Source organism: Hydractinia symbiolongicarpus, chromosome 1 (genome assembly GCF_029227915.1).
Source record: "Hydractinia symbiolongicarpus strain clone_291-10 chromosome 1, HSymV2.1, whole genome shotgun sequence".
Taxonomy (NCBI): Eukaryota; Metazoa; Cnidaria; class Hydrozoa; order Anthoathecata; family Hydractiniidae; genus Hydractinia; species Hydractinia symbiolongicarpus.
Genome location: NC_079875.1, coordinates 4,631,655 through 4,657,435, shown reverse-complemented (window position 1 = coordinate 4,657,435; position 25,781 = coordinate 4,631,655). Strand labels below are relative to the sequence as shown.

Here is a 25,781-nt window from a genome sequence, read left to right as displayed (position 1 = left end):
CTTGTAGTAGAGTGTAGTAGCGTGTAGTAGAGCGTAGTGTATTTCTCTGTAGTAAAGCGTATTTCTCTGTAGTAGAGCGTAGTAGCGTGTAGTAGCCCCGTCCCCCAAAACCCATTTTGACAAAAAAGCCCCCAGGGGCCTAATCGATTATTAACGGTAGACGTAATAGATCTTTCACGGTTGCGCAAAGCATTCTGGGTAATCACTATGACATCACTATGGTTTTCCTGTTTATACAAGTTAATTTTTAATCAATTCTTTAAAAATTAATTAAAAAAGCTAAAAAGTTAAATCAAGTGAGCTTGATGGCTTCGGTTGAAGATATTAAATGTTTGCAGAATTTTTCAGAACTTTCTATGGCTGAACTTCAATTTTTCCTTTCCCAGCGTGGGCTTCCAACATCTGGATCACATGGAACGTTGGCTGTAAGAGCTCTGATTGCTCATGAGCAAAAAGTAGAAGTAAAAGCCACTGCTGAACATACAATTTGCTTCTGCGTAACATGCGAAAAGACATTTGATTCAGACAAAGAGCTGACTTGGAATGTTTGGAAGGGTAAGTCGGTTTAAAATAACTGAAACAAATACCCTTTTTGGTTGGTTCGTTTTTAACGTAATTTCGAACGTTTTCTTCTCCCTTTAAAATTTGAACTGTACATTATAATTTAAGTAGTTGTGGATTAAAATTTGCCATACACTCAATTATAGTGCCGTATTTTTCCTGCGCGCGCAGAAAATTTCTGCGTGCGCATCGGGCATTTCATAATCACTTAGATGCGTGCGCAAGTAAATATCAGGACAGGATTCCATGTATTGGTATTCCATCTAATCATGTGCAAAATTTGATTGTTGTTTTAAAGATGAGAATAGATTTCAGCTATAAAATGGCTACTGACCGGTTTTGATTCTGCCCTGTAAAATACAAAGCCATTTGTCAGGGGCACAGACCTCACAAGCTTGGTCTGTACTTTTAAACCAGGCTTTGTATTTCACAGTACGTTATCAAAACCGGTCAGTATTTGTTTATTAATGATTAGGCGGACGTCACAAATATTTAGTGTTAGAGTCACCCGACTGACCCTAATTTTTGATCGAAATTTTTGATATACTGAGTCGGAAAAACTAAAATGACAAAAAATATTATACGCTTGTTGTCTCTCTACAGGCTACTACACTCTACTACAGAGAAATACGCTTTACTAAAAATAAATTCTACTACGCTCTGCTACAGGCTACTACACTCTACTACAGAGAAATACGCTTTACCACAGAGAAATACATTCTACTACGCTCTACTACACGCTACTACACTCTACTACAAGCTACTACAGGCTACTACACTCTACTACAGAGAAATACGCTTTACCAGGTGCGGATCCAGGGTTAGTCAGATAAGTCGCGTGACTAAGTGTAAATTTGACGAAAAATGTTAGCCAAGCGAAGATGTCGACGATCCAGGCGTTGCAAACGGAGGGCGTTAAAAATTGTAATTTTTTTACGGCGAAAAGCCATGGTTCACAGCCCTCTCCAATTCGCCTATAGCGATGTTGACGTCAAAGTTGTGACGTCGCTACCATATAGACTGAGAGGGTTGCAAATTATAGCTTACAGATTTTGACTGATTCATTTTGACTAATCAGTCACTCAGTCAGTCAAAAATCAAATAGCTATGGCCCGCAACCCTCCCCATCTCACCTAAGGGGCCTGTGACGTCAAAATCGTGACGTAATTTTCACACTTTATGCGTAGTCCAACAATATGTGGCCCGCAGCCGGCGAAGGAAATTTAGGTTCCGTACTGCGTGGTTACTGATAACCTGTTAGGCTATAGTTTTAACTCCCATCCGTCAGGATTAGTCAAAGACTCACGCCTTTTGGCTTGGATTCTTTCCGTACTATTATTGATTATGGCTGCAGCAGATATGTTGGCGCGGGTGCTTACTGATTTAAAGTGTGATAATTTTGAATCTGTTCGTAAAATGCAAAAAGAACTTTTAGAACGTGTTTATTCTCGAGAATTTTGTTGTCTGGGGATATTTATCCCTTGGTTGGTAAAAGTCTTCATCGGAATTCAGGTCCAGATATATACCATCCATCTGACAGGCGAGGTGTGAAGATAAAGGAATTATTGCTTTAAGGTGAGAAGTATGTTTTTTACTCTCCAACACACCTTGCATTTATTTAAAGGTTTTCAGTATATCTGCTACGAAAAGCTAGTTGGGGAGAGCTTTATACAAAAGACTATTAAAACCAAATACAAAAAGATTTAATTAGCTAATAGCTAGGGCTAATACACCTTTACGATAATTCGGAAAAAATAACACTCCATCGCAGCTTATTTTGCAATCAGAGGAGGTAAACATTACACTTTTATAAGAGTTTATTAAGGAGAAAACACGTTTTTTCGTGATAACTTTTCTTGCCACGTTTTGTTTTTAATGAAAAGTACACATAAGTTGTATCTTATTATTATTAACGTTTCCTGAAAATTTGAAAGAAATTGATACGACGGAAGTTAAAAAACTGGAGAAAACTTTTTTCCGATATTGTAAAACGATGGGGAGCCATAGGAACGCATGTACAATTGAATTATCATAAAGGTGTATTGTTTTTGTAATATGAGCTTTGAACAGAATTTTCAGCTTTGCGGAGGAATTCTTTCTCAATTAATATTTGTGTTGTTATTAGAAGCAAGAACTTGACATCTGGATAAGTAAGGTTGGTGATAAAAATAAACAACTCTTCGAATGACTATTAAGAAACAAAGTTTGTTGAGTAAAAGGTCATGGTAAAATATATTATTTTTAGATCCAATCCATCAGGAGACTGTCTATACAGCTCAGCATCGTTGGTATAGGCATAGGTGATAATTCTCTTGTTGATGTTTTGAGAATCTTGACATCCATAGAACTTTTCTTGCATCCTTCCTTTTATTCCAATCATCCTTGTTTTCAATTTGCTTTTAAAAACCAAAAGGCAAATATTTTTATATCTGAGAAAAGTTTATTCAGATTTTCCCTTTCCCATATTGTTTGTGATATGACTCTTTCTCCTGAGGAGGCAGTTAAAGCAGAAGCAATCAACAACTGTACCCACGAGACATGGTTTCCTTTTCTATCAATACTTGCCTTGTCAACAGCAATAAAGAGAAAAATTAACACATTTTACCCACCATTCGGTTTGTTACAGTTTGTTACAACTTTCTTTACACAGTATATATTGCCACACCCATCTATTTTACCTGATGAAGATCAGTTAAAAATTTTATTTTGTTATGAAGATATTGTTAAGTCTGGTGTAGACTTCAAGCCAAATCATTACGTTCCCCTTTTTCCAGGTTGCAACTTTCTTAACTGAAAGTTGCATTTTCCTATTTCAGCATGCAAAAAGCAGTAAAAAGCCCTTCTTAATTCTTCTTTTAAAGTTCAAACGAAACTTGAGTTTAGCCCTATGAATAAACAAATATATCTTAACAAATACATGGGTTGAGGTGTGTTTGTATCATATCACATGTACGTATATTTCATCTTCATTATCCTGATCTTTCCATATTCTTATTGTTTTTGTTATTATTGTGTTTTATTTTGCTGTCCATGGCTGGTGTGATCATTTGATTCACCTAGTCATGCTGATGAAGCCTGATATTGGCAGAAACAGCAGGAGTTTATAAATAATGAAATAAATTCACAATTGTCTCACTTTATTATAGTTAATCCCTGTTAATTTTAGTGCTTTTATCTATCTAAAATAAGACGTGTAAGACGGAGATTTGATTCTTATAAAAGATGTTCTTAGCAGATTTTGTTATAGCTTAGCGTTTCTTTTGGTCAATTTTATTAATAACTAGATAAATCGGAAGACAATTTTTCGGCGATTTTTGTACCCGCAAAGCTTAAAATTTAGCCCCCAGCTGCTAAATTCAAGACTCAGTCTTGACTAAGTCTTGAAAAAGTCTGGATCCGCCCCTGCTTTACTACAGAGAAATACATTCTACTACGCTCTACTACACGCTACTACGCTCTACTACACGCTACTACACTCTACTACAAGCTACTACAGGCTACTACAGTCTACTACAGAGAAATACGCTTTACTACAGAGAAATACATTCTACTACGCTCTACTACACGCTACTACACTCTACTACAAGCTACTACAGGCTACTACACTCTACTACAGAGAAATACGTTTTACTACAGAGAAATACATTCTACTACGCTTTACTACACGCTACTACACTCTACTACAGGCTACTACACTCTACTACAGAGAAATACGCTTTACTACAGATAAATAAATTCTACTACGCTCTGCTACAGGCTACTACACTCTACTACAGAGAAATACGCTTTACTACAGAGAAATACATTCTACTACGCTCTACTACACGCTACTACACTCTACTACAAGCTACTACAGGCTACTACACTCTACTACAGAGAAATACGCTTTACTACAGAAAAATACATTCTACTAGATAATATATCTCCTTTATATTCAGGAAGTAATACGTGGACGACTTACCCCTATTATGTAGTTTTTTATGTTACATTTTGTGGGTCTTGCTGTGTTAGTTTTTTTATGCTGTTCAGTGTGTGTATGTCCTTGGTATCAAATAAGCCGTAACGGTTGCTTTATTGACATTTGTGATACACGAAAAACAAAACGAGATCCATGGCTGATGATAAAATAAATAATTGTCAAGCTATTGCGAACCTGCTAGTACGGTCCAGAAGAAAAGGTAAGAGGTGTTTTTTTTTCAAGCTACTTGAAACGATACACCTTTTTTTATAACGTTGACAGGTATATGTCGAAATGTTAGGCATTATTACGTTCAACTTGGCATCTTCATGTACTGTTAAATCGAAAAGACATAATAATTTTAATATTTTCACAGGAATTATTATTTGCCACACTACAAGTATTTCACTACACGGCTTCCCAAATAAATTCGAAGTTATTTCATTAAATCTATAGTAGGTATTTTTGAAAGAGCGTTTGTCTTGCTTGTCCAGTTTTTCCCCAAAGGATATGAAAAGGTAAGCGACGTAGAAACAAACATATGGCGAGTAAAAATTTAATCAGCTTTTTAGCGGCATGGAAAATATAGCACAACTTTTTCATAACAATTTGACCTGATGAAAAGTTTTGCCGCAAATTTTTTGTTAAAGTCCAATTAATTAAACGAAATAATGCAAGATTATTTAATCACAATTGTATATTAGTCGATAGGGCTTGTGTGTGGAGAAATCTAATTAGGCAAAAAAGAGATAAGAAAGATCCGTCATTTGAAATTTAATGACGACAGCAATGATCCGTTGATGTGCAAACATGTTTTTTAAGAATATTTTGAGCCGTTACCACTATTGTGTGGAGCTTTAAACGCTCATGAAAATAATGTAAAAGGGAAATAGGGATTTAAAGAATTTTTGATGACGTCATTATCTGTCATCTGTCATTATCTGTCATCTGTTCCGAAACAGGTGTTTTGAGCCAGCATCAAGAAATTGGTCCCATTTTGATCCCGCGCAGGAGATAACGTCAGTTATTTCCAACTGTTTCCAAGTTATTTAGCCTTAAACTTAAAAGCGCAATGCAATGGCTTCGTTTTTGAAAGATTGAATTCGTTTTTGAAAGATTGAATAGTTTTTGAAAGATTAAATAGTTTTTAAAGGAGTGGCGAACAAGAAACTATTTTGTGGCAGCCAGAAAATAAATTTTAAGCGAGAGAAAAATATATTTAGATTTCTAAATCCCAATCTGCTAAGATAACTACTATAATACCAATTAAAAAACTATATTTCACGACTAACTACCTATACATCTTTCTAACAACATTTTTACAGAGATGGGGTTAGAATAAGTAGGATTTAAAGGTACTGTCCGATTAAAAAACAATATCTTTTCTTTTGTTTTATTAAGTATCAAAAATAACGAAGATTGCACTCTTAAACAACAAAGATTTATCCAATACTTAGCACCATCGTTTGTTTGTTTGGATCTTGCTGCACTAGCCTACCATCTTCACGAACTTTCGAACGCGGCAAAAGGACTGGGTCAATTCATTATTCAGCACATTTTTGCTTGTGACGTAGTTACCTGGCTTCTTATTAGGCGAACCCCCCCGACTTGCGCATCGAACGACTAAATGTTTATTTATATTTTTTTTCCTTTTTTTAAAAAAGTTCTTCATGAAGATAGCAATGAATGAAAATAATTCGCAGGTTCTAGGATTTCAATTCGAGCCGGAAAGAACAGCGAATGATGAGCTAGTTCCGACTTTTCAAGACGTAGACGAACATAACATTGGAAACCTTGTTGCTCCTACTCCTAAATGTGAGAGGATGCCCTCTGAAGTGTAGAATGTTTTTGCTGTCACGAGACAGACTCTCAGTCTTTTTCAGGAATATTTGAGTAGGTGTGCGATGATTCGCACGTGTAAATCAAGTAACGCGTGCGATGTAAAACGCACGTGCAAAGAATGTTACGCCTGCGATACGGGCTCCGAGGTTATTTTTGTTGCGCATTCATTTTGCGGTAGAAAAGTGGGGGACGTTTTAAATCGTGAACCCCAAACACGATTTCCTTTTCTACATGTCCGAAATAGTATGCATGACTATACTGTCATTTTTATATTTATTGTTTATTTTTCACAAGCAAATAGGCAAAAATATGCTTTGTTTTCAAATTAAAAAAAATCTTTATCCACGTGGCTTAAATAAAACTTCAAAATTCATTCAAAAAATTCAGCTACACTTTAACAAAATTTTTACAGAAAAAAATTTATACCGCCCGTGGGTTTCGGTTTTACAGGCATAAAGAAAAAATCCATTAAATTCGGACCTGCTATGGTTTCCAATTATTTTGTCAAATGAAGAAATTATCTACAATTAAATCCATGATAAAATGTCTATTCCGCCTGTAAGTGCAGTTTTGCAGACTTGCTTCATCCGTGCTCCGTCGGCGTTCACCTCCGCATTAGTTAAGAACCGCATGGCTGGATTTCTTGTGTAAGACCTGGTTACCAACGACGAAGGGGCCAGGCAAAAGAGATTTATGTCTACGTAGTTCTTTTAACTAAGTCAGGAGTCGGTGAATTAGCTAGGATGGTTAGGTTGGCTATGAATAGGCTTGCTCGTGGATTAAAAGGACCAGGACTATTCAATAATTTCTGAGATCTAAAAGTGTCCGACCAATACGGAAATCTATCGGACGTTTTGTCTGACGACTGTCCAAAAATTATTTCGAGGGCTGCCATCGCACGCTACATCGCACGCTACAAAATGGATTTTATAGGTTGATTTTGAAAACTCAATATTTATTTTTCAGGCGTGCGATTAATCACACGCCTGAAACGATTTAGGCGTGTGCCAGGGCGTGCGCGTGCGATCGCACGCCTCTCCTGAAAAAGACTGGACTCTATTAAATATTTTCAATTACATGGTATAAAAGTTTCTACTCCTTCATGAGTAATTCTTAGATGCGAGTGTGATTGAGTAATATTGTAATATTTTTCAGATAAAAAATGTATTACGGAACACGAAGAATTCCGAGCGGTGGTTTTATTGAAGAGTACGCTGTGAACATCTTTGGTGTCACTCCATGACAGAGAGTTTCGAACGACCACCTAGTTACCAGCCCCCACTCACCTCCTTAACATCCTTTTCTTTCCTCCGTTCAGATATTTCTCTGACTTTTGGTTTTTCCTTATACGGAAGATTTTTTTTTGGATCCTTGAGCAGCGAAAAAAAAATTTTATCCTGTTTTTTTCGACTGTTGTTAGTGGAATTCACAACAGCGCACCACGACATTATTCTGCCTCTCAACCTTACTGAATGTGCGATCTGAGTCTAATCTCTCTGTGGCGGGACATCTAGTGAAGAGGAAACTAATTTTTAATTATTGATTGGTTGTCTTTAGAGTAGCTGAAACAACTATGCAACCCTAAGGCTAAAGTCATATTGAACTTCAAGTTTTATTAGCGAAAGCTTCTTACTTAGGTTCGTACAGAATTAGCACAGTGTGTGTTTACCTTAAGGTCTAGACACATCTCTCGCCTTCGATTTTTTAATTCCATATGAATAATTCATAAAAAGCGGTCTTTCACAATTCAGGGGGTAAAATTACCATAATTTTTAAACATATAATAAAATATCAGCCCTGGCCCACGTTTTATCTATTTTGGTCAGTTCGGCGCGCTCCAGGTAAATACGTCACACGCGACATATTATTTCAGCCTCGCTTTAGTGCCTATCATCCGCCATCCATATAAACAATCGAAGCGAGAGACCGCATGCTTTTTTGTGAACAAGAATGACATATTGTTCAGTTGGTGTTAGGAAAGAAAACAAATAATTATTTAATTATTTTATAGAAATTAGTTCCAAATAAGAATTTTTTGTCAAAATTTTAGTTGATTTTTAATCGGACAGTACCTTTAAATGTACTTTTTAGTAAACATCAAAAATAACATTTTTTATTGGAAGTAACCATGAATTTTTTACGTACTATAGTAGTAACAGCTTTTTATAACCTTCCTTTAAACTTTTCTGAACTAAAGAAATATCTGTCATAACTAACAACAATATTTTTCATGTTTTGAGTCCCTTTTCCACAACATACTAGCAACTTCAAATAAAATTTGTTATCACGAGATGGCGCCAAATTTGAATAAATATACAGAACGGAAATCTTCAATAACAATCGAACGTTCTATATGGTGGCTTCATCTTTCTTCCTTGGTTTTTTACTTTATTTATCTTTACTCGCTATTTTATTCGCAAGTTAAGTAGTACAGAATAACAAAAATATGTTCTTTACATGTTGTTCAACATTTTTGCCATTTTGATCTTCAACTTTGTCTTATTAAATCACTTTGTGTACATTGATCCCGTGACCATCACAATAAAGAGAAAAATATATGCCATTGTTTTTTAATTTAGGCACCCTTTTGACAAATGCGTAAAAATACTCAATTATAAATAATCGCACTCACAAAAATGTAAACAAAATGATGTATGGTTTATAGTTTATAGAGCAGGCGAGCAAGCCAATCAGTCTGGTCTTTAAAATCAACACTTATTTACATTTTTCACCCGAAAAAGATAACAGCAACAAAAAAGAATGAATATTGATACAAAATGGCAGCCATAGCGGAGACATATTGATTACCTGCTCTAGTATATTCTTCAGGAGTTTCTAGGAAATATGCTAATACAACGTGCTTTTTTGTAACAACAATTGTACAAGGACACGATCCAAATATTTTGCCAATAAATAGGAACAAAATTTGTTTTTTCAAGTAACAATCTAAGTCTGAATTTTGTAGCAAACTGATAAAGTTTCAAAATTGAGAACAAAGTAGAACTGAATTCCAAAGTTGTGTAGTGTTAAAAACAACATAAGAACAGATCACGTGAAGACAAGTGCGGAAAATAGTAAAAATAAAATTGAAACTTAAGGAAATTTTCAAATTTCTTCGCGTGGTTTTAGCGGGTTTCGGGTTGTAATAAGGACTTTTAAATATTTTTGAAAGCATTCTAAAAACATAAAACATTCAAAATTGTATTAAAATGAAATGACAACAAAAAATTTTTAAAATATTAGGCAAAAACTTTTCGGTAGAAAACCATCTTCAGTGCTGCAGATGTTACAATAAAATGAGAAGTCAGATATGCTACAAATAATATACAAGTTACAAACATGCGTATACACAGAGGTGATAAAAGAAAAATTAAAAAAAAAAAAAAGTAATTCTCTACGGTAAAACAGTAATTATCTTATTTAAGAATGATTTCTATTCTTTGCAAATAAAAACATAGTTGTACACTTTATCATTGTTTTTTAAAATCAAAAATTTACAAATTAATAATGAAATCTTCGTATAAAGTTTTATTTATCACATGTCGCACGTATAGTGAGATTACATTCTTGTCCATACATGTAAACTTCCGGCCTTCGGAGATGTAGCTAGATGACCCAAAAAGATAAAAAAAAACACCATAAAATAGAAAGAAAATGATAAAAATTATTTCAAAACATTTATGTTACAGGCATAATCACACTGAAATTTTTGAAGTTACAACAATGTTTTTATGGAGAACAAAAAGAACACATTAGTTTGTCTGACCTATTGCAAAACATCAGCACCTATTTTTATAAGAAACACGATTATAAGAAACACCAGGCTGACATTACAAGTACTTTTAACTGTCTCATTCAAAAATGAATTATTATATCGAATGGTTTTTGCTAAATTTATATAAATTCTCATTTAAAGTTAAGAAAACATCCAGAAAGAACTAAAAAAATAAATGTTTCATATAAGTTGCTGTAATTCTTTATTTTTCTTGTGTTTACAACCTGCATTTTAAACATGTTTTCTATATTTAATGAGATATTGGAATTTAAAAGCAATATCGAATAATGATTGACACACTTATTTTTATGCTTAAAATAATTTTGTCTTTCAAAAGCAGTAATTACATTATTAATGGCCACCATTATGGAACAACATCCCACTTGGTTTGTACATATTTTTTTTCGTTAGTGACGTCATACAGCATACATAGCTCAGCAGGACTTGTGAAGATTTACTCAATTCTTGTAAAATTTATTGTGAGGTTCGAGTGATGAAAAAAATTATGGTGGAAAAATCATCCAGATCTTTAGCTAGCTAAAATTTACTCTTCTTCTGCTGCATAAAGAAATCCAATTCAAGCTGATAATTTAATATTTTAAAATCTTCTTAATATAATGAAGCGATAAATACAACACATTTTTGCGCGTTAAAACGATCGTCATACAGCATACATAGCTCAACAGGACTTGTGAAGATTTACTTCCTTCTTGTAAAATTTATTGTGAGGTTCGAGTGATGAAAAAAATTATGGTGGAAAAAATAATTTTTTTAAGATTTTAACAACATGCGAAGGAAAGTAAACAGAGTAAAAAATGATTTGTTTTGCTATCACAAAATTATCTCCAGCACAATTTATCTCGCATAATCAATTGAAGTCTTGTTTTCAAATTTAGCAAATTAAATGAAACACCTGTTGTCTTTTAAGATGTTTCGATGCACTGTCATGGTGAAAATCTTAGGACCACTTTGACCATGAATAATCTGAGAATGAAATATGAAAAAAATATATAAAAAATTAACACACTGCATTTTCACACTATATATACTGAACATTTTACCTATTCTCGTTAATTCTCCTTAAAAAAACGTTAAGGATCAGGAAGTTTTAAAAATTTGTGTATCTATGTTTTGTTAAAGAATATTCTCCTAAAGAAGTATAACACACAGGTTAAAGCTTGTCTTAGAGGTTGATCACATAAGAAAATATCGACAGACGAAAATTGCAGACGGTATGTTTTTCGTAGACCAGTCCATTTCAAACTTTTATATTCAGGTAAAGGCACCTTTTGATCTGGATATAATATAGCTTGCATATAGTTTAGGTTTAGAACAAATATCAGTGAAAAGACGCTAGTAGCCACAGTACAATAGTTGTTAACCATAATATCACTTTCTTCACCTTAGGTCGGCATTTTTTGCCTGTCAATTATACGGATTTTTTCACGCATGTGCAAGAATTCCATAAAAAAGTAAGCATTAAAAGTTGTCTACATAGAAAATGAACGAACAAGTAAAACTGAGGTTTTTCCTGGTAGTTTGGGATTGGCAACTTAGCTACATTTATTTCGAGGATGCAAAAAAAAGGAAATTGATTTATAGAAACAATTTTAAAATATAGTTTTAAAACGAAAGAGTTTTGTTGATATTTGTGGAATGAAAATTTTTTTTAATTTTTTTCAGATGGGCAGAAAAGGCTTTTTCTCCTACTGTAGCTAGACATATTTCCAACAAAGACGTCGAATAAAATGACAAATCAAATCTCCACATATTTTTTGCAAGTGATCTTTCGCCAACTCTCAGGTTGGCATGATCACAATATATTTTTTAACGTATAAAATACTTTATAAAAAAAAGAACAATAAAAACAATTAAAAAAAAAACAATAAGAATTATTGAAATAATTCTAAATGCATTGCTTTAACTGTATTATTAAGAATAGGTTGGTCACGCTCTATAAGAAGGCTCTCCATCAGAGTAGGTTTAGAGTCATTTGACTCCGTAGTTAAAATGAAAAAGTTCGGAAACAGGAGAGTGATCAGTCGTCAAAACATATCAAACACAGCAGTGGTCTGGGACCAATTTAATGCGCTTTCCAGTAAGAGCAGAAATATCCAAATGCTCGGACATACAAACTTTAAAATGGCGTTCGGTTTTTCCGTAATAAGTGACGTTGCAGCCGCTACACCTAAAACAATAAACAAGTCCTGAGCGTAAATAATTTGGTATTCCTTAAAGTGTCCTTAAAGGAAAAGCAACTATTAAACCGTCTTTTGGAAGGGAAAATCAACCTGAGGCTACAACATAAGCCAACTTCTGTTTAAAATTTTGGCGGACAATCATGCAGCCAGATTGTTTCATATTGACTCATAAAAATATTAGCGAGAGTAAGCCCATAGCTACACCGTCAACTTGTTTATAATAAATGCCGTTAGAAACAAAATTAGATTCAGTAGTTGCTAACGTAAGAAGATGTTTAAAATCAGTCTAAAGAATTCCGTCAATATAGTCAGAATCGATGTCAACGATGATAATATCAATAGTTTCACGCAAAAAAATATTGGTAAGGAAAGAATTGACATTGAAAAACTAAAATAATTCTCAACAGAGTAATCATTCATAGTAAGATATACAAGTTTAGGTACAAGAATCTTTGCTCAATAATAAGTGGGTTTCCCTATAGTAGAGAGAATGGGACGGAACTTAGGTACACCGTTGACACTAGGTTTGTGTAACTTGGCGAGGCCGTAAAGACATAGATAAACATATTTTCGATGGTGGTCTCAGCAACCAAAGAGTAGTTTAGCTAACTACCTACATCAAATCAACACATAAAATGGAAAGTATAAATATTGGACCATCCAGATCTTTAGCTAGCTAAAATTTACTCTTCTTCTGCTGCATAAAGAAATCCAATTCAAGCTGATAATTTAATATTTTAAAATCTTCTTAATATAATGAAGCGATAAATACAACACATTTTTGCGCGTTAAAACGATCGAATTAATTTAGTGTGCCCTCAAAGAAAAGATAGCTAGCTACAAGCTTTGCAGCTCAAAAGCAAAGTGGGAAGACTTAAACACTCACAGCTTGATTATTATCAGGACTTGGTATGAAGTATTTAAAGAAAATTAATAAAAAGAACTTATTACATCCAGCTTGTCAGCAAATACAATCCCACATAAAAAGACCAACATAAATACACGAAGATTGATAAGATATATGCGTTTTTAATTACTTAAAGTATGTATTTGTGTTGGGTCTGTAAACTTATTCAAAATTCAAATTACCGGAAAATCGGGAAATAACGGGTGGGGTACGAATGACGGGGGGTAGGGGGTACATAGCCAACTTATTAAAATTTTTAGCTAACTTTTATTACAGCTGCTCGGTCCAAACATATTTGTTCTAGTAAATAAAAATCAGTCATATTTCCTTACGCTGATTTTATATGATTTTTTTCTAGTGAAATTTTGAGAATCCCAATAATTCTCTTGGTATACTTCGCGTAGCAAACGTGCTCCACAATTTCGCTTCGCTCGCGAAGCTCAATTGCTTTGCAAAAATTTAAATTTCTGGCTCACATCCGAGACAAGATCATAGATAAAGTTATGAAAAATACATATTCCTTTTTTTATCCTAGCAAAATATTACTTTTATTATATTTTTTTCTTGCAACTTGCAGGAAATTTGAAAACTCGAAAAATTTACACTTAAAGGGTCCTTAAGCTGCAGTCAAACTTCAATGAGAAACCAATCAATCAAATCTAAAAGTTCTTGGTGTCGCGCAAACCGGCGTGCTCCAATGGAAACTTAACACCATTCTTATGCTTTTATGGAGTGAACTTGAAAAATTTGGTTGTTTTTGTGATAAGCTGGTTAATTTTCTGGGAAGGGAGAAAGCGCGTTTACATATGGATAAAATAACATAAATAGTGTAAATGATTTTAATTTTCTTTTTAAGGAAATCAAGGTGGCTTCGGTTGTGGTCGTCAATATGATGTGGTCTTGTTTGGTTTGTGTACTTTGACGTCACTCGCTCTCATCATACTTGGTACGTCATTTTAGCTTTGTTGTCACCATTCAAATTTTAAAGAAGAAGATTTTCCGATTACATTTGGTCACGGTTTTCTTCTTTCTCTTTAAAGCTGTTAGTTCGAGGTGACGTCATTTTCCTATTATAAACGCAGCAAGTGATTCGTAGCATTTGTTTTACAAAAAAAGTTGCTACTCTTTCTGCTGCAATATTTTCCTCGTTTTTTATTATTGTTTCAAAATTTCTTCTCCAGGAACATTTAACCACAATACAACATTCAGACATCCTCTGGTACCAGCGTATATGACTTTGACTGGAGCAATTTTAACCACCGCGTTGCCTTCTCTTATTGTATTGCAAATGGTTATCAAATGTAGCAAATATGGTTCCATTATTTGCGTTTCATTGGTTGTAATCGTTGTGATTGCCATCACTATATGGAATGTACCTGGATGTTACTGGGTGATGACTGAATTGGACGAATATGGTGACATTTCGAATGAAACTATTTGTTTTATAATCGGTTTCCTCTTACAAACCCTTTGTTGGATTGTGATTTTTTATTTTTATTTGAGTAAACTCCTTGTCAATTCTAAGAAGGGAATAAGAAGGGGTGTTTTTAACTAATTTGCATCTCTTTAAATCCAATTTTATCTTTTTACAAGAAAAATTGGAGTTTTTTTAAGTTCATACATGAATTGTGTTATTTCTTCGTGTTTAACCATCAACAAGAACGTTGTGGCATCGTCATTGCAACAGTTGTTCTCTTTTAAAACTTTATGAAAACATCAACCATTAAACATCCATCAAAGCTTTTGAATGCAAAACTCTAACAGTCCTTATGTTGTCGGCTAAAAAACATGGAAAACATATCCAATAGATTATCTGCAACACCAGTGCGCATAAATATGTTGACATATCACAAGCGATCTCTTTAACTCCCGATATGGCTTCCCACCCCTTTTCTTTTTTAAAAACCCAACAACTTCCAATAACATTCCAAACAAGCAAAATTGCTTGACTCACTGTCAGTAGGAGAATAATAACAATTAACGTAAATTTTTGATTGGTCGAGGCAGTATATAAACAAACGGATGTTACTACCATCAGCATGGATATGGTACCTGTTAGGATCATGTACACAGGTATCAAAGGCTCCATCGGACAATCGTGGATGTGAAGAAGACCTATAATTAGTGATTAACCAAAAAGATACCAAAGTATAACATAAAGGAAGTATATACTTTAACATGTCACATATATACTGCAGTTGTTGCATAATTCACAACAACTCACAACAGCCACAACCACAACAACCACAATAACTCACAAAAGTCACTACAACAACCACAGTACGACTTACCTAACACAATTTTTATAATAGATACAGCCACAGAGGTTGATATAGCCACCAGTCCACATACTCCATTGTATGCAAGAACATATTTTGTACCTAAAATGAAAGATCCTTGTCACTATTTCCTTTTTGTAAGCAGATCTTTCAAAACTACGCAATTATGTTGAAAGAGAATGCTTTATTATAATACTTTTGCTGTTTCTAATATCTTGTGAAGGATTTAGAGCATTATATGTTGAGAAGTAATATTGTGAGATTAAAACGATGGCCAGATCTTGCACCATATGAAGCTTTTCATTGCTTGGTGATGTATCGCTGTTGAAATCATAGCTAACCAACCTGGGACTAATTTTCGCGGTATTTAGCGAAATTATGTCCCGCAAAATATTATTCAAGAAAAGAGAATATAATTGGTGCATATATGGAGAGAAAGTATTCAACATTGCACCCTGGGTTAATGAAACACCCTGGGTTGGCAATGCGCGAACCATTTGTAAGCACCGTCAATCCTTCAAGTATCGGATAAGGGTGCAAAATTGAAAAATTTAAATTAGTAATCACAAATAGCTATTATTGTTTATATTCATTGTCTCAATCCACCCATCTACGTAAAGTCACGGAAACATTCGGTCAAAAACTACCCCACAGTTGAACCTATATAACTCCTACGGCTAAGTTGTCATAAAAAGTGCTTCGCATGTTTTAGCAAGAGTACGAGTTGAGCCAGCCAACGGATTTAAACATGAACCGTATAAACCACTTCCTCAGTCCCTAATTGCACCTCACATTTCGGAAAGCTAATTTATTTATTTATTTATTTAAAATATTTATATAGGATGCAGTAGTACAATACAGTCTTGTTAATTTCTTTTAATGAGAAAAGTGATGTTTCAAAATAGGTGACTGCACCAAAGGTTAAATTTTGTACTGAATTTGTAGATAATTACAAATAAGATGAGAATAAGGTAAAATGTGGAATAAAACATAGCAAATGTTCGTTCGTAAGTTTGTGAACACAGTATTATTTAATTCCCTTTTCTTTCACAATCTTTTCCACAAGGTAGTTTCAAGAACGGGGTAAGATAACAGAGTGAGATTTTAAAGGTTTCATAAGGAGCTACAAGTTAATTTACCGTTTGGTTTAAAGAACGTTTGATAACAACTTTGACAAACGGTGCAAAAATGGTGACTTTCTTTAAATTCTTAGCTATAGGAAGGTTCCACTCAAGATTCTACAAGATCTTCCCCAGGAGGTTATATAATGAAGAACATGACACAGAACATGATGGAGAACATAATGAACTTGATAAACGTGATGGAGAACAAGATGGAGAACATGATAAATGAACAATGTACTTTTGAAAACTTCTCCACGGAATCAAAAGACAATATCTCTACTTATCAAAGAGAATTATTGTTATTATTTTGGATATCAGGCTGGAACGCATACAAGGCCTTGGGATTGAGGCTACTTATTAAGGCTTTCAATTATAGCGTGCATATTGCATTTTACAAATCCTACTAATTAAAAAATATTTTTTACTAACCTTTTATTTTAGCATCGTTTAGTTTATTACCTCCATCTTGAACCATTAAAACCATATTTGTTGGGTCAACAATTATAAAAAATACTTTTACATTTAAAACTTTCACTATACACAAAAACAGTTTTTGTCATTGTTTTTCAAAAAAAAGAGATTGAAACATTTTATTTGATTCATAATCCAACATTTAAAATCGAGCACTTAACATCCACTCAGTTTTAATGAAATTTCCTCATGAGAACATTTCTTCAAACGGCAAACAAAAAGCATGATCTTTCAAATTTTAAGATTTAATTGACCGCTTTTGATGTTGTGCTGTAAAATACAAAGCCTGAGGTCAAAAGTTCAGACCGAGCTTGCGAGGTCTGTGCACTTAATGGCTTCCCAAACCGGTTAGTATGGCTCCATGCAAAGCCCTGTTTTAGTAAGCCGTAAACCAATTAGTATAGTAACATAGTATTTTTCATACTAACCGGTTTTTTGTATCAGTTAAGTAATAAAAAAGCAAAAAAACTAGAAGATTCTGCTTCGCACGCCGTGCTCAGCACTTCAGACTTGCTTTTTTCGATACAGGGAAAAAAGCTCACGAGCTTTTTCGTTAACGCATGCGAATTTGCACAGGTTTTTTAGGAGACGGAGGCAAAAGCAAATACGTATTCCCAAGTGCATGGTCTCTAAGAACTTAAATAAATTTGGGTTTTTTAATATTTCCCATGGCTAAGAAAGGGGATGATTTCTAAAATGGGAAGTATGTCAAGTACAAAATGACTAAAAATACCTTTCTAAGATGCAACCACAACGCCCAATACAGCCGTCGCCATCTTTTCTTTATCGTTTTACGTTCTATCGTTTGGAGGATTTTTGAAGCTTTTGATTGGTTATGATATCAAAGTGATGCTATGATATTACCTAGTTTAATGATGCGCGCATATCTCTGCGAAGATTACAACAAAGTTGATAAAAATAGTCGGATTTGCTTTAATTTATGATTTCACAAATTTGAGGTGAGGTGAGGTTCGTAATCCGAAAGAGGCGAAAACAGAAAGTAAGCAAAAATGATCTCTATGCTTTCTTCATTTTGCAGGCCGACTTTGTAAACTCTCATGTCTCATTGACAGATAGGTTTCTTGCATTGGTAGAATCAATCTCTGATAACAAAGCAATTTATTTTCTATTGTGACCGCGGTAATAGTTTTAAGCAAGTTTTTATTGTGTTTTTAATCGAGAGTTTTGACTCTTTAATGATATATAATTGTCTTAGCTACATACTTTGTCGAGGAGAATATGCAATGATAAACAAGCTTGGAGATTGAAAAGTTTTTTTTACTTTATGATATATTTTTTCGATCAGCTGCAACTGAGTTTTCTTAAACACACAGGTAAAGTATGTAAATCATTTCTTGTGATTCGTGTCATCTTTAGCTATATTGCTCAAATAATTAATCTCTATTCCAACACTGAATAAATAAAAATAAATATAAATAAAGTTTTTATTCGATGTCCAGACACTGGAAAAGTTCTTGCGTTTAGCACGTGTGCCTTTTTTTCTGGTAGATATTTCTTAGAGCAGAAAGAGTTTTACTTGTTTTTTTTGGATGATGAATTTTCATTCTTTGCATTCATATAAAACTGAGACTTAAGTGTTAAAAAGTTTTCATCCCAAGATTTATATGAAGAGATCTGAAGGCAAGCATAAAAAATAAGTCAACTTCACTAATGACTTTGATGATAGTAACAATAACAAAAACGACGTTGACGATGACGTTGCCGATGACGTTGACGTTGATGAAAAGGATGACGTTAACGATGACGTTGACGATGACGTTAAAAATGAGGTTGACGTCGATGATGAGGATGACGTTTATGATGACGTTGATGATGAGGATGACGTTGACGATGCTGGTGGCAGTAACCGTGATGACGTCGTTGATGTTTAGGATGAGGTGGAGGAATTTTACATCTATACAATTAGGAAGTAAAGGAAGAGCTGCAGGGGTAGAGCAGTGAATAAAAAACTATCGACATTTTGTTGTATAGGTTGTCTAAGACATTACACCCAAAATTTGCATAATGTATTTTTGGTACAAAATCTTCTCCATGGTGAAGCGTTCTATTAATGCAATAACAACCGATTACCCCGGGCTGTACCGCAAAATATCGCCCGAGGTCTAAGTGCCGACCAAGCTTGCGAGATCGGTGCAATGACTAATGGAGATATTAATATAAGAACTTTAGTTTGGCGTGTGGCGTTTATTCAATTTTCAGAATTTCTAGGCAGCGTTTACTGGAGACAGGCGTTACATATACAAATATTCCTCTTTAACACAAACCTATATTTTTATCATTCACGTAAAATAAATTTAAATGCACCTTTTTGAATAAAGAAATGGTCTGTTTATTAGAGCCTCGACGTTAGAGGAGTGGGTGTTTATTGAATACAGGCATAAATATAGATTGGTTGTTTAATTAGACATTTACCGTTTTCTATCTTTTCAAACTCATAAGTTGGTGCCCGAAAGTTCTTTTATACTTCTTTATTCGCAACAGTTTATGCCTCACAATGCGTTCTTTTCTTTAGCAAAAGTAAAACCACAAAATACCCCCTAAAATAAAATGTCTAAAAACTGCCCATTTTACTAAAGCACTGTAAGTACAGAGTCCTGTTGATTCGTACTCACTGCTTTATTTCCTGTATACTAGCCTGAATAAAAAGGGAATAAAATTTGCCGTTACAATAGGATTAAAATGTCTAAGCTTAATATATTTAATATTCTATTTGAATTCGAAAGTCCCTAAAGAATAAAACTTTGTAAACAAAACATTACGATGTTCGACACGAAGAGAATAATGTGTAAATTTGAATGTGCAGCTAAAATATAGTTACAACGAATATTAAAGTACCTTTTTTAATTAGCTAGCTAGCCAAAAATAACATGGGCTTCAACGAGTTTTATATTGACTCGGTAACCACAAAGCTGAAGGAACGAATCTGACAATGAGAACAGACGCATTTGTTATGATTTCGTCGGCCTGTCTTTAGTATTTTTGATAAAACTAGATATCAGATCATTGTTTTTTTGACAATGTAGCTATAGTTAACTAGCCATGTTGAAGAAGCATCCAGACGAAATATTGCTGAATCTGGTTATTTCAACTGGTAAACTTGACATTGTTTTGTTTCTATCCTATGAAAATGTTTTTATCGATAAATGTATTGTAGGAGTTAGATATAGCTATAATCATTTGCAATGCTTCTGAAATATTTTTTTCGACGACGGGCAATACCGCAAAATATCGGCCCGTCGTCAAGAGCGCAAACCCAATCGGTTAACAATCTGGCATAATAACCAAACAAACATGTAATTATCATATAAGGAGTACGGAAAATCCTCACTAAGGAAATAAAAAATGCTGAGAATATTTTAGGAATTATAAGGAGAGCCTAAAGTCTTCTAGACTTCAACACAGCGTTGTTTGTGATAAGCAAAGTAGATGTGTTGTCTTCCTAAGAAAACCTGGCAGTGACATGTCACGCTTGCTATACAATTATATTTATTCTGTTTTTGCATGCTTTTGCATATGTCCTTGTTTGAGTTAGTTTTTTATTTACAAAATGTAAGTTTGTATTTGTTTTGGTGTGTTTGCTAATTGATTTGCTTATTTAATTGATTTGTTTAATTTCCTTATACCCCTTTGTAACGTCATTGTGGTTGTGACTTTGTTCGCGTACATCATCTATGCTTTGTCAATCACAGCTACTGTTGCCATTATAGCTCAATCAATATCTACTATTTATATATTGTTTTCTGATACTTATAGATTCAAAAATGGAAATAAAACTTTTTAATGTACCTGTAGTTTTTCTGCTTGTTATGTTCCACAAAGGATTCGATTTTGGTATGATGATGCCCACCATTATGTCACGCTATTTTGAGATAACGAAAAGCAAAAACACAGCAGCTTTTTATTTTGGACTCAACACTGGCACTTTTGCACTTGTCCAAATGATTTCATCAGCAGTTATTGGTCCTATTTACGATAAAACCAAAAAACTAAAACCCCTTTGCAACGCCATTGTGGTTGTGACTCTGATCGCGTACATCATCTATGCTTTCGCAACCACAGCTACGGTTGCCATTATAGCTCAATCAATATCTGGTATTTTTGCATCCTTGACTGTTATTGTGTATGCGGAGATGTCAACAGATAGTTCAAAATTGACGAAATTTCTATCAGTTGGTCAGTGTTTTGATGCGGTTGGGACTATTATCGCAACGGTGATAAACTCCTGGGCACTCCCAGATGTATCAATTTATCTCGGAACGTATCATATTACTCCAGCTACCATTGCACCTTGGGTGTGTGCAATTTTTACCTTAGCTTTGTTCATCATTATCCAAGTGACTGTAAAAAATAACACAACTCAAGACGGTCATGACAACCAGGCATCCAAATTTCAACTTAAAATGGTTACTTGTCTCATAAACGATTATTTTTTTTGGTTGGTTTTAATAAATCAGTTTATCATCAACATAGTGATTTCTGCCTTTCATATCTTCACGCAAACTACGTTTTTGGAATGTTTTAACTGTCCAACTAAATGCGGTAGTATGACCATACTGGGATCCTTAGTGCTACGCTTAATTATTCTTGTGATCATTCCATATGTCGTCACACACATCAGCGAAAACTTCCTTCTTGCTTTCATTGCGTTAGCACAGGTCTGGCTCATGATGGCTGTATCACTGTCAACCGCATCCGCTGGACAAACGAGCTGCTATTTTGTGGTTGCAGCTGGTGCTTACAGTTACAGTATTCTGTGGTCATCCATGAATTTATTAGTTCCAGCTATCGTTGGTAAGCATCTACCAGAAGAACTTAAAGCAACTGGTCAGGGAATAAGTCAAGTAGTCTATGCTTTGGCATCAGTTATTAGTCATCCAATAGCCGGTGCTGCTTTCATATATCTTGGACCTGCGTGTATGACATTGTCTGCTGCAGTATTATTGGGTATAATTTTATGGAATCTTTACTGGCAAAGGCAAAAAGTTTGTACATCATAAATGTAATTTTGAAAAACATGCAGCTGAATGTGCTGTGGAGGAGAAGTCACGTATGCATTAGACACAAAAAGCTGTATAGACAGAATTTAAGATTTGACGCTAAGGATGTTGATCATCATTTCAGGTTGCTCAGAGGTTGCTCATTATTTTATTACACCGCACACAAGACTCATCTCTTCTTTTAAGATAAATTTGTAAATAACCTTGTAGCTTTTTAGTTTGCATATGTAAATTGTATAAAACTTTTTTGGGAATAGAATTTTGCCGTACTAAAAGCACACCAGTGTTGTACTTCTTAAATCCAACAGCTGCGACTTTGCTATTTTCATTGGCGACTTTAAAATTTTTTTGGGATGTTTAAGCTTTAGCTTTCCTTGGAAAAAAAATATTAGGTATGTAGAGGCCCAAAACATTAACTTTAAAATAATTTGTTTGTCAAATATTATTCTGAAAATTGTTCATGAGAGGTTTAATACATTTTTAATTTGAGTCTTACGCAGAATACGTTGTTTATTGAAAACACTGTGTAAAGCCTCACATAAATAGTAGGGAAGAATTGGGTGCGTTGAAATTGGGAAAAGCTGTGCTATTTTTAGGCTATTTTGCCCTAAGGGGATGGGACCGTGTAAAATACAAAAAAATTAAATATAAAAAGAACTATTACATCACTGGACATCTCACAGAATAGTTGATAAGAATTACAATCGGGACAACATCGAAATTCTCAAAATTTTGCTAGATAGATAAATCTTCGCGACTACGGCCAAAAAAAAAACCAAGCCAACATTTTGCCTAATGACACGAGTGAAATTTTGCCATTCTCTGTGATAAAAATTCGAATTTTAAATTTAATTTCAGAAAGTATCAAACGGTATAAATCATTTTTTATTCAAATCTTTTCATTTATGAGGGTTTTTGACAAAAATTCGAATTTTAAATTTAATTTCAAAAAGTATCAAACGGTATAAATCATTTTTTATTCAAATCTTTTCATTTATGAGGGTTTTTGACAAAAATTCGAATTTTAAATTTAATTTCAAAAAGTATCAAACGGTATAAGCCATTTATTTATTTAAATCTTTTCATTTATGAGGGTTTTTGATTTTTGATCTACATTAAAAACTGTCTAACCCCCTGAAAAAACCTTCCATAACTTGTAAATTAAACAGTTTTACTTGACTGGTGGCTTTGTGGTAGAGCGTTCGCCTCCAGTGCTGAAGGTCTTGGGCTGAAACCCTATCAAGAGAATATAAAAGTGTGAATCGATCCTTTCTCTTAACCTTTAGCATGAAAATAGGATTGATATCGGTTGTAGTTGAGCGGCTGTTGAAGTTGCACGCCTTCCGTAGCTCAAATGGGAGCTTTTAAATGCACTAGGCCCATCTTCGAAGGACACTCGTTAATAGCGGTTCTATTAGGAACTGAAGAGGCTATTCTGGGTAAATGATAGTAATACATAATAGTAAAAATAATAATTAGGTTCAACAGTAAAATATTGTTACGGTAAAAAAGCATATAATTACATGTTTCAACATGTCTTTTCCCCTTTTTAAATTCTATATACTGCAGCTTCTAGCGCTGATTTCTCACCAACTAAAAAATAAAATTTTTTTTGGATCGCATGTCACAAATAACTGGAAATTTTAATTGCAAAGAAAGTTAAGCGGTCTTATTATTATCCAAGGCTGAAGATTAAAAAACTTATTTGTAAACAAGTTTACATCTTAATGGTCACACACGAATACCAAAAATGACCATAAACAATACAACAATGAAATTTTTAGCCAAACATGAAAATCCTATTTAAGCCTTGTTCCCACATAACGTAAGCATAATCAACATACGCATGCGCAGGACATGAATATGTGAAGTGTCATAAGTATTAACATAACGCGTTCCCACCTATAACATAAACATAACATTTAGCAATCTAGAGATCTTTATTGCTAAAAAAAGTAACCAATATAGTTATAGGAAAAGAAATGCATTAGTCGGTGAAATATTGGAAAAATCAGTCAAATATTCCCTAAGTTCTTTTAACTAATCGCGAATTTTATTTTTGGGCAAATCACGTTTAATTTTTGCGTAGATGCACGCAGATACATCTTAAATTTGTTAAAGCTTCTGAAAGTGTGGGGGTCACATTTAAAAGATGTTGCAAAATTAAGAGGACGACAAAGAATTTTCTGTGAATTTTAACTGTCTATATTGCCTTAAAACGACCTTTTTTTATAAATCAAATTTTTAAACGTTTATTAAAGTAAATTTTACTAGTAGCATATTAAAAGTTCATCTTTGAATGATAAATTTGTAATGTTTTTTCTAGTTGGTTTTCAAGCAACAAACGCATTGTCAACATCTACAAATTTTCTCAATCAATCCTTAAAAAGCTAGTATAGCCAATACATTGAGGCGCTTAAACAATATAGAGAGTTGGAGCGAAGTCTTCAGTCTATATGCGGCTAACGATTTCTTGGAGGTTAGCGCTTGTATTACCAACAAGAACTTCATCAGTAGACGACTGGGATGACTAGCTAAATTTGTAAATAATTATCTGTTCTCAGGTTATAAAAGAAAGACAATGTGAATAATCAAGCTCATGTTGAGACCAGAGTTTTGCTGCATGTGGGTCTAAATGAAATTTGTAGATTCTTACGTCCATTTATAAAAAAAGTAATGATAATTTTTAGAGAAAAATGAAAAAAAACCTATTTTTGTGTCAAATTTTTAGCCTGAAATTTCTAGAATTTATTGATAACTTTGTACAAAATCAGTAAGAGAAAAACTGTGACGTACGGACCTTAAATTCATAGATCACTGCGCTGTCGCGTGTGATAATAAAATAGCTTCTTTGAGAAAGGGTTTTTATTTCATATTAATCCAATGATTGTTATATTACCAACAACAACAACAACGATAACAACAATGATGACAACAACAATGACAAAAGTAAGTCTTATTTCAGTATAACTGGCTCTTTATCTCAAATAAAGAGATGTTACATGCCCATTTTTTGAATATCTATAAGACCTACGTTGTGCGAGAAATGTTGAACATGCGAGTGCATCAAGCGGTCGTGTAATTCATTCCTAGATATTAAAAACACTAGAGGCCCAAGTAAAAGAGCCCTAAAAACACCGTTGCGGTAAATTGCTTGTTGAAAGATAGAATAGAATAAGCTGTTCCATTCGTTTTAGGACAATCGCAGACAAAATTAATAAACGCCTGCCATACCTTTTCTCAAATCTAATGTTGTTTCTTTTTCCCTTGGATTAAAATCCACCACATGAATCATAGGGTAGGGGTGCAAGTGCGGTATGATCAATTTTTACCACAATATTTATCACATACATTTCGTTAACGATTGTAGTTAAATAAACTCAAAGTCTGCAAAATGATAGTTTAGTTGTGTAGCGAGTTTGTGTGCTGTAGTAGCTAGCAGTTAAAAGCCAGTGATGAATGTGTCAATGTTTATGAAAGAAGGTGCGTCCAATATCATCAAGCATCTCCCCACATTAGTGCGCAGACCTAAATTTTTATTTAGGAGGGCGTTTATTTACACGGCGTTTATTTGAGCTTTTGCGATACGTTTTTTTTTTACCATAGACTTACCGCTGCTACCAAACACAATCAAAATCAAATCAA

General features: G+C 34.0%; 3 protein-coding genes across 4 annotated transcripts; 2 read left to right on the top strand and 1 right to left on the bottom strand.

Annotated features, from left to right (window-relative positions):
• The first annotated feature begins 258 nt into the window (after positions 1 to 258).
• Positions 259 to 14,799, top strand: LOC130632360 (uncharacterized). Of its 2 annotated transcripts, none has more exons than XM_057444467.1 (3): positions 259 to 555; positions 14,101 to 14,190; positions 14,426 to 14,799. In XM_057444467.1, the coding sequence occupies exons 1-3, from the start codon at positions 306 to 308 to the stop codon at positions 14,797 to 14,799; spliced, it is 714 nt and encodes a 237-aa protein (XP_057300450.1). In that variant the 5' UTR covers positions 259 to 305. The 2 variants fall into 2 exon arrangements, with proteins under 2 accessions (XP_057300450.1, XP_057300451.1); XM_057444468.1 differs by lacking the exon at positions 259 to 555 and adding an exon at positions 4,511 to 4,739.
• Positions 14,800 to 14,967: 168 nt separating this feature from the next.
• Positions 14,968 to 18,012, bottom strand: LOC130632386 (transmembrane protein 272-like). The gene is made up of 3 exons (XM_057444469.1): positions 17,077 to 18,012; positions 15,536 to 15,625; positions 14,968 to 15,359 (listed from the first exon to the last, which is right to left on the bottom strand). Exons 1-3 carry the CDS (start codon positions 17,129 to 17,131, stop codon positions 14,968 to 14,970), a joined length of 537 nt encoding a protein of 178 aa, XP_057300452.1. The 5' UTR covers positions 17,132 to 18,012.
• A 235-nt stretch (positions 18,013 to 18,247) lies between these two features.
• Positions 18,248 to 22,414, top strand: LOC130632286 (uncharacterized). The gene is made up of 2 exons (XM_057444462.1): positions 18,248 to 18,452; positions 20,893 to 22,414. Exons 1-2 carry the CDS (start codon positions 18,404 to 18,406, stop codon positions 22,134 to 22,136), a joined length of 1,293 nt encoding a protein of 430 aa, XP_057300445.1. The 5' UTR covers positions 18,248 to 18,403; the 3' UTR covers positions 22,137 to 22,414.
• Positions 22,415 to 25,781: the final 3,367 nt, after the last annotated feature.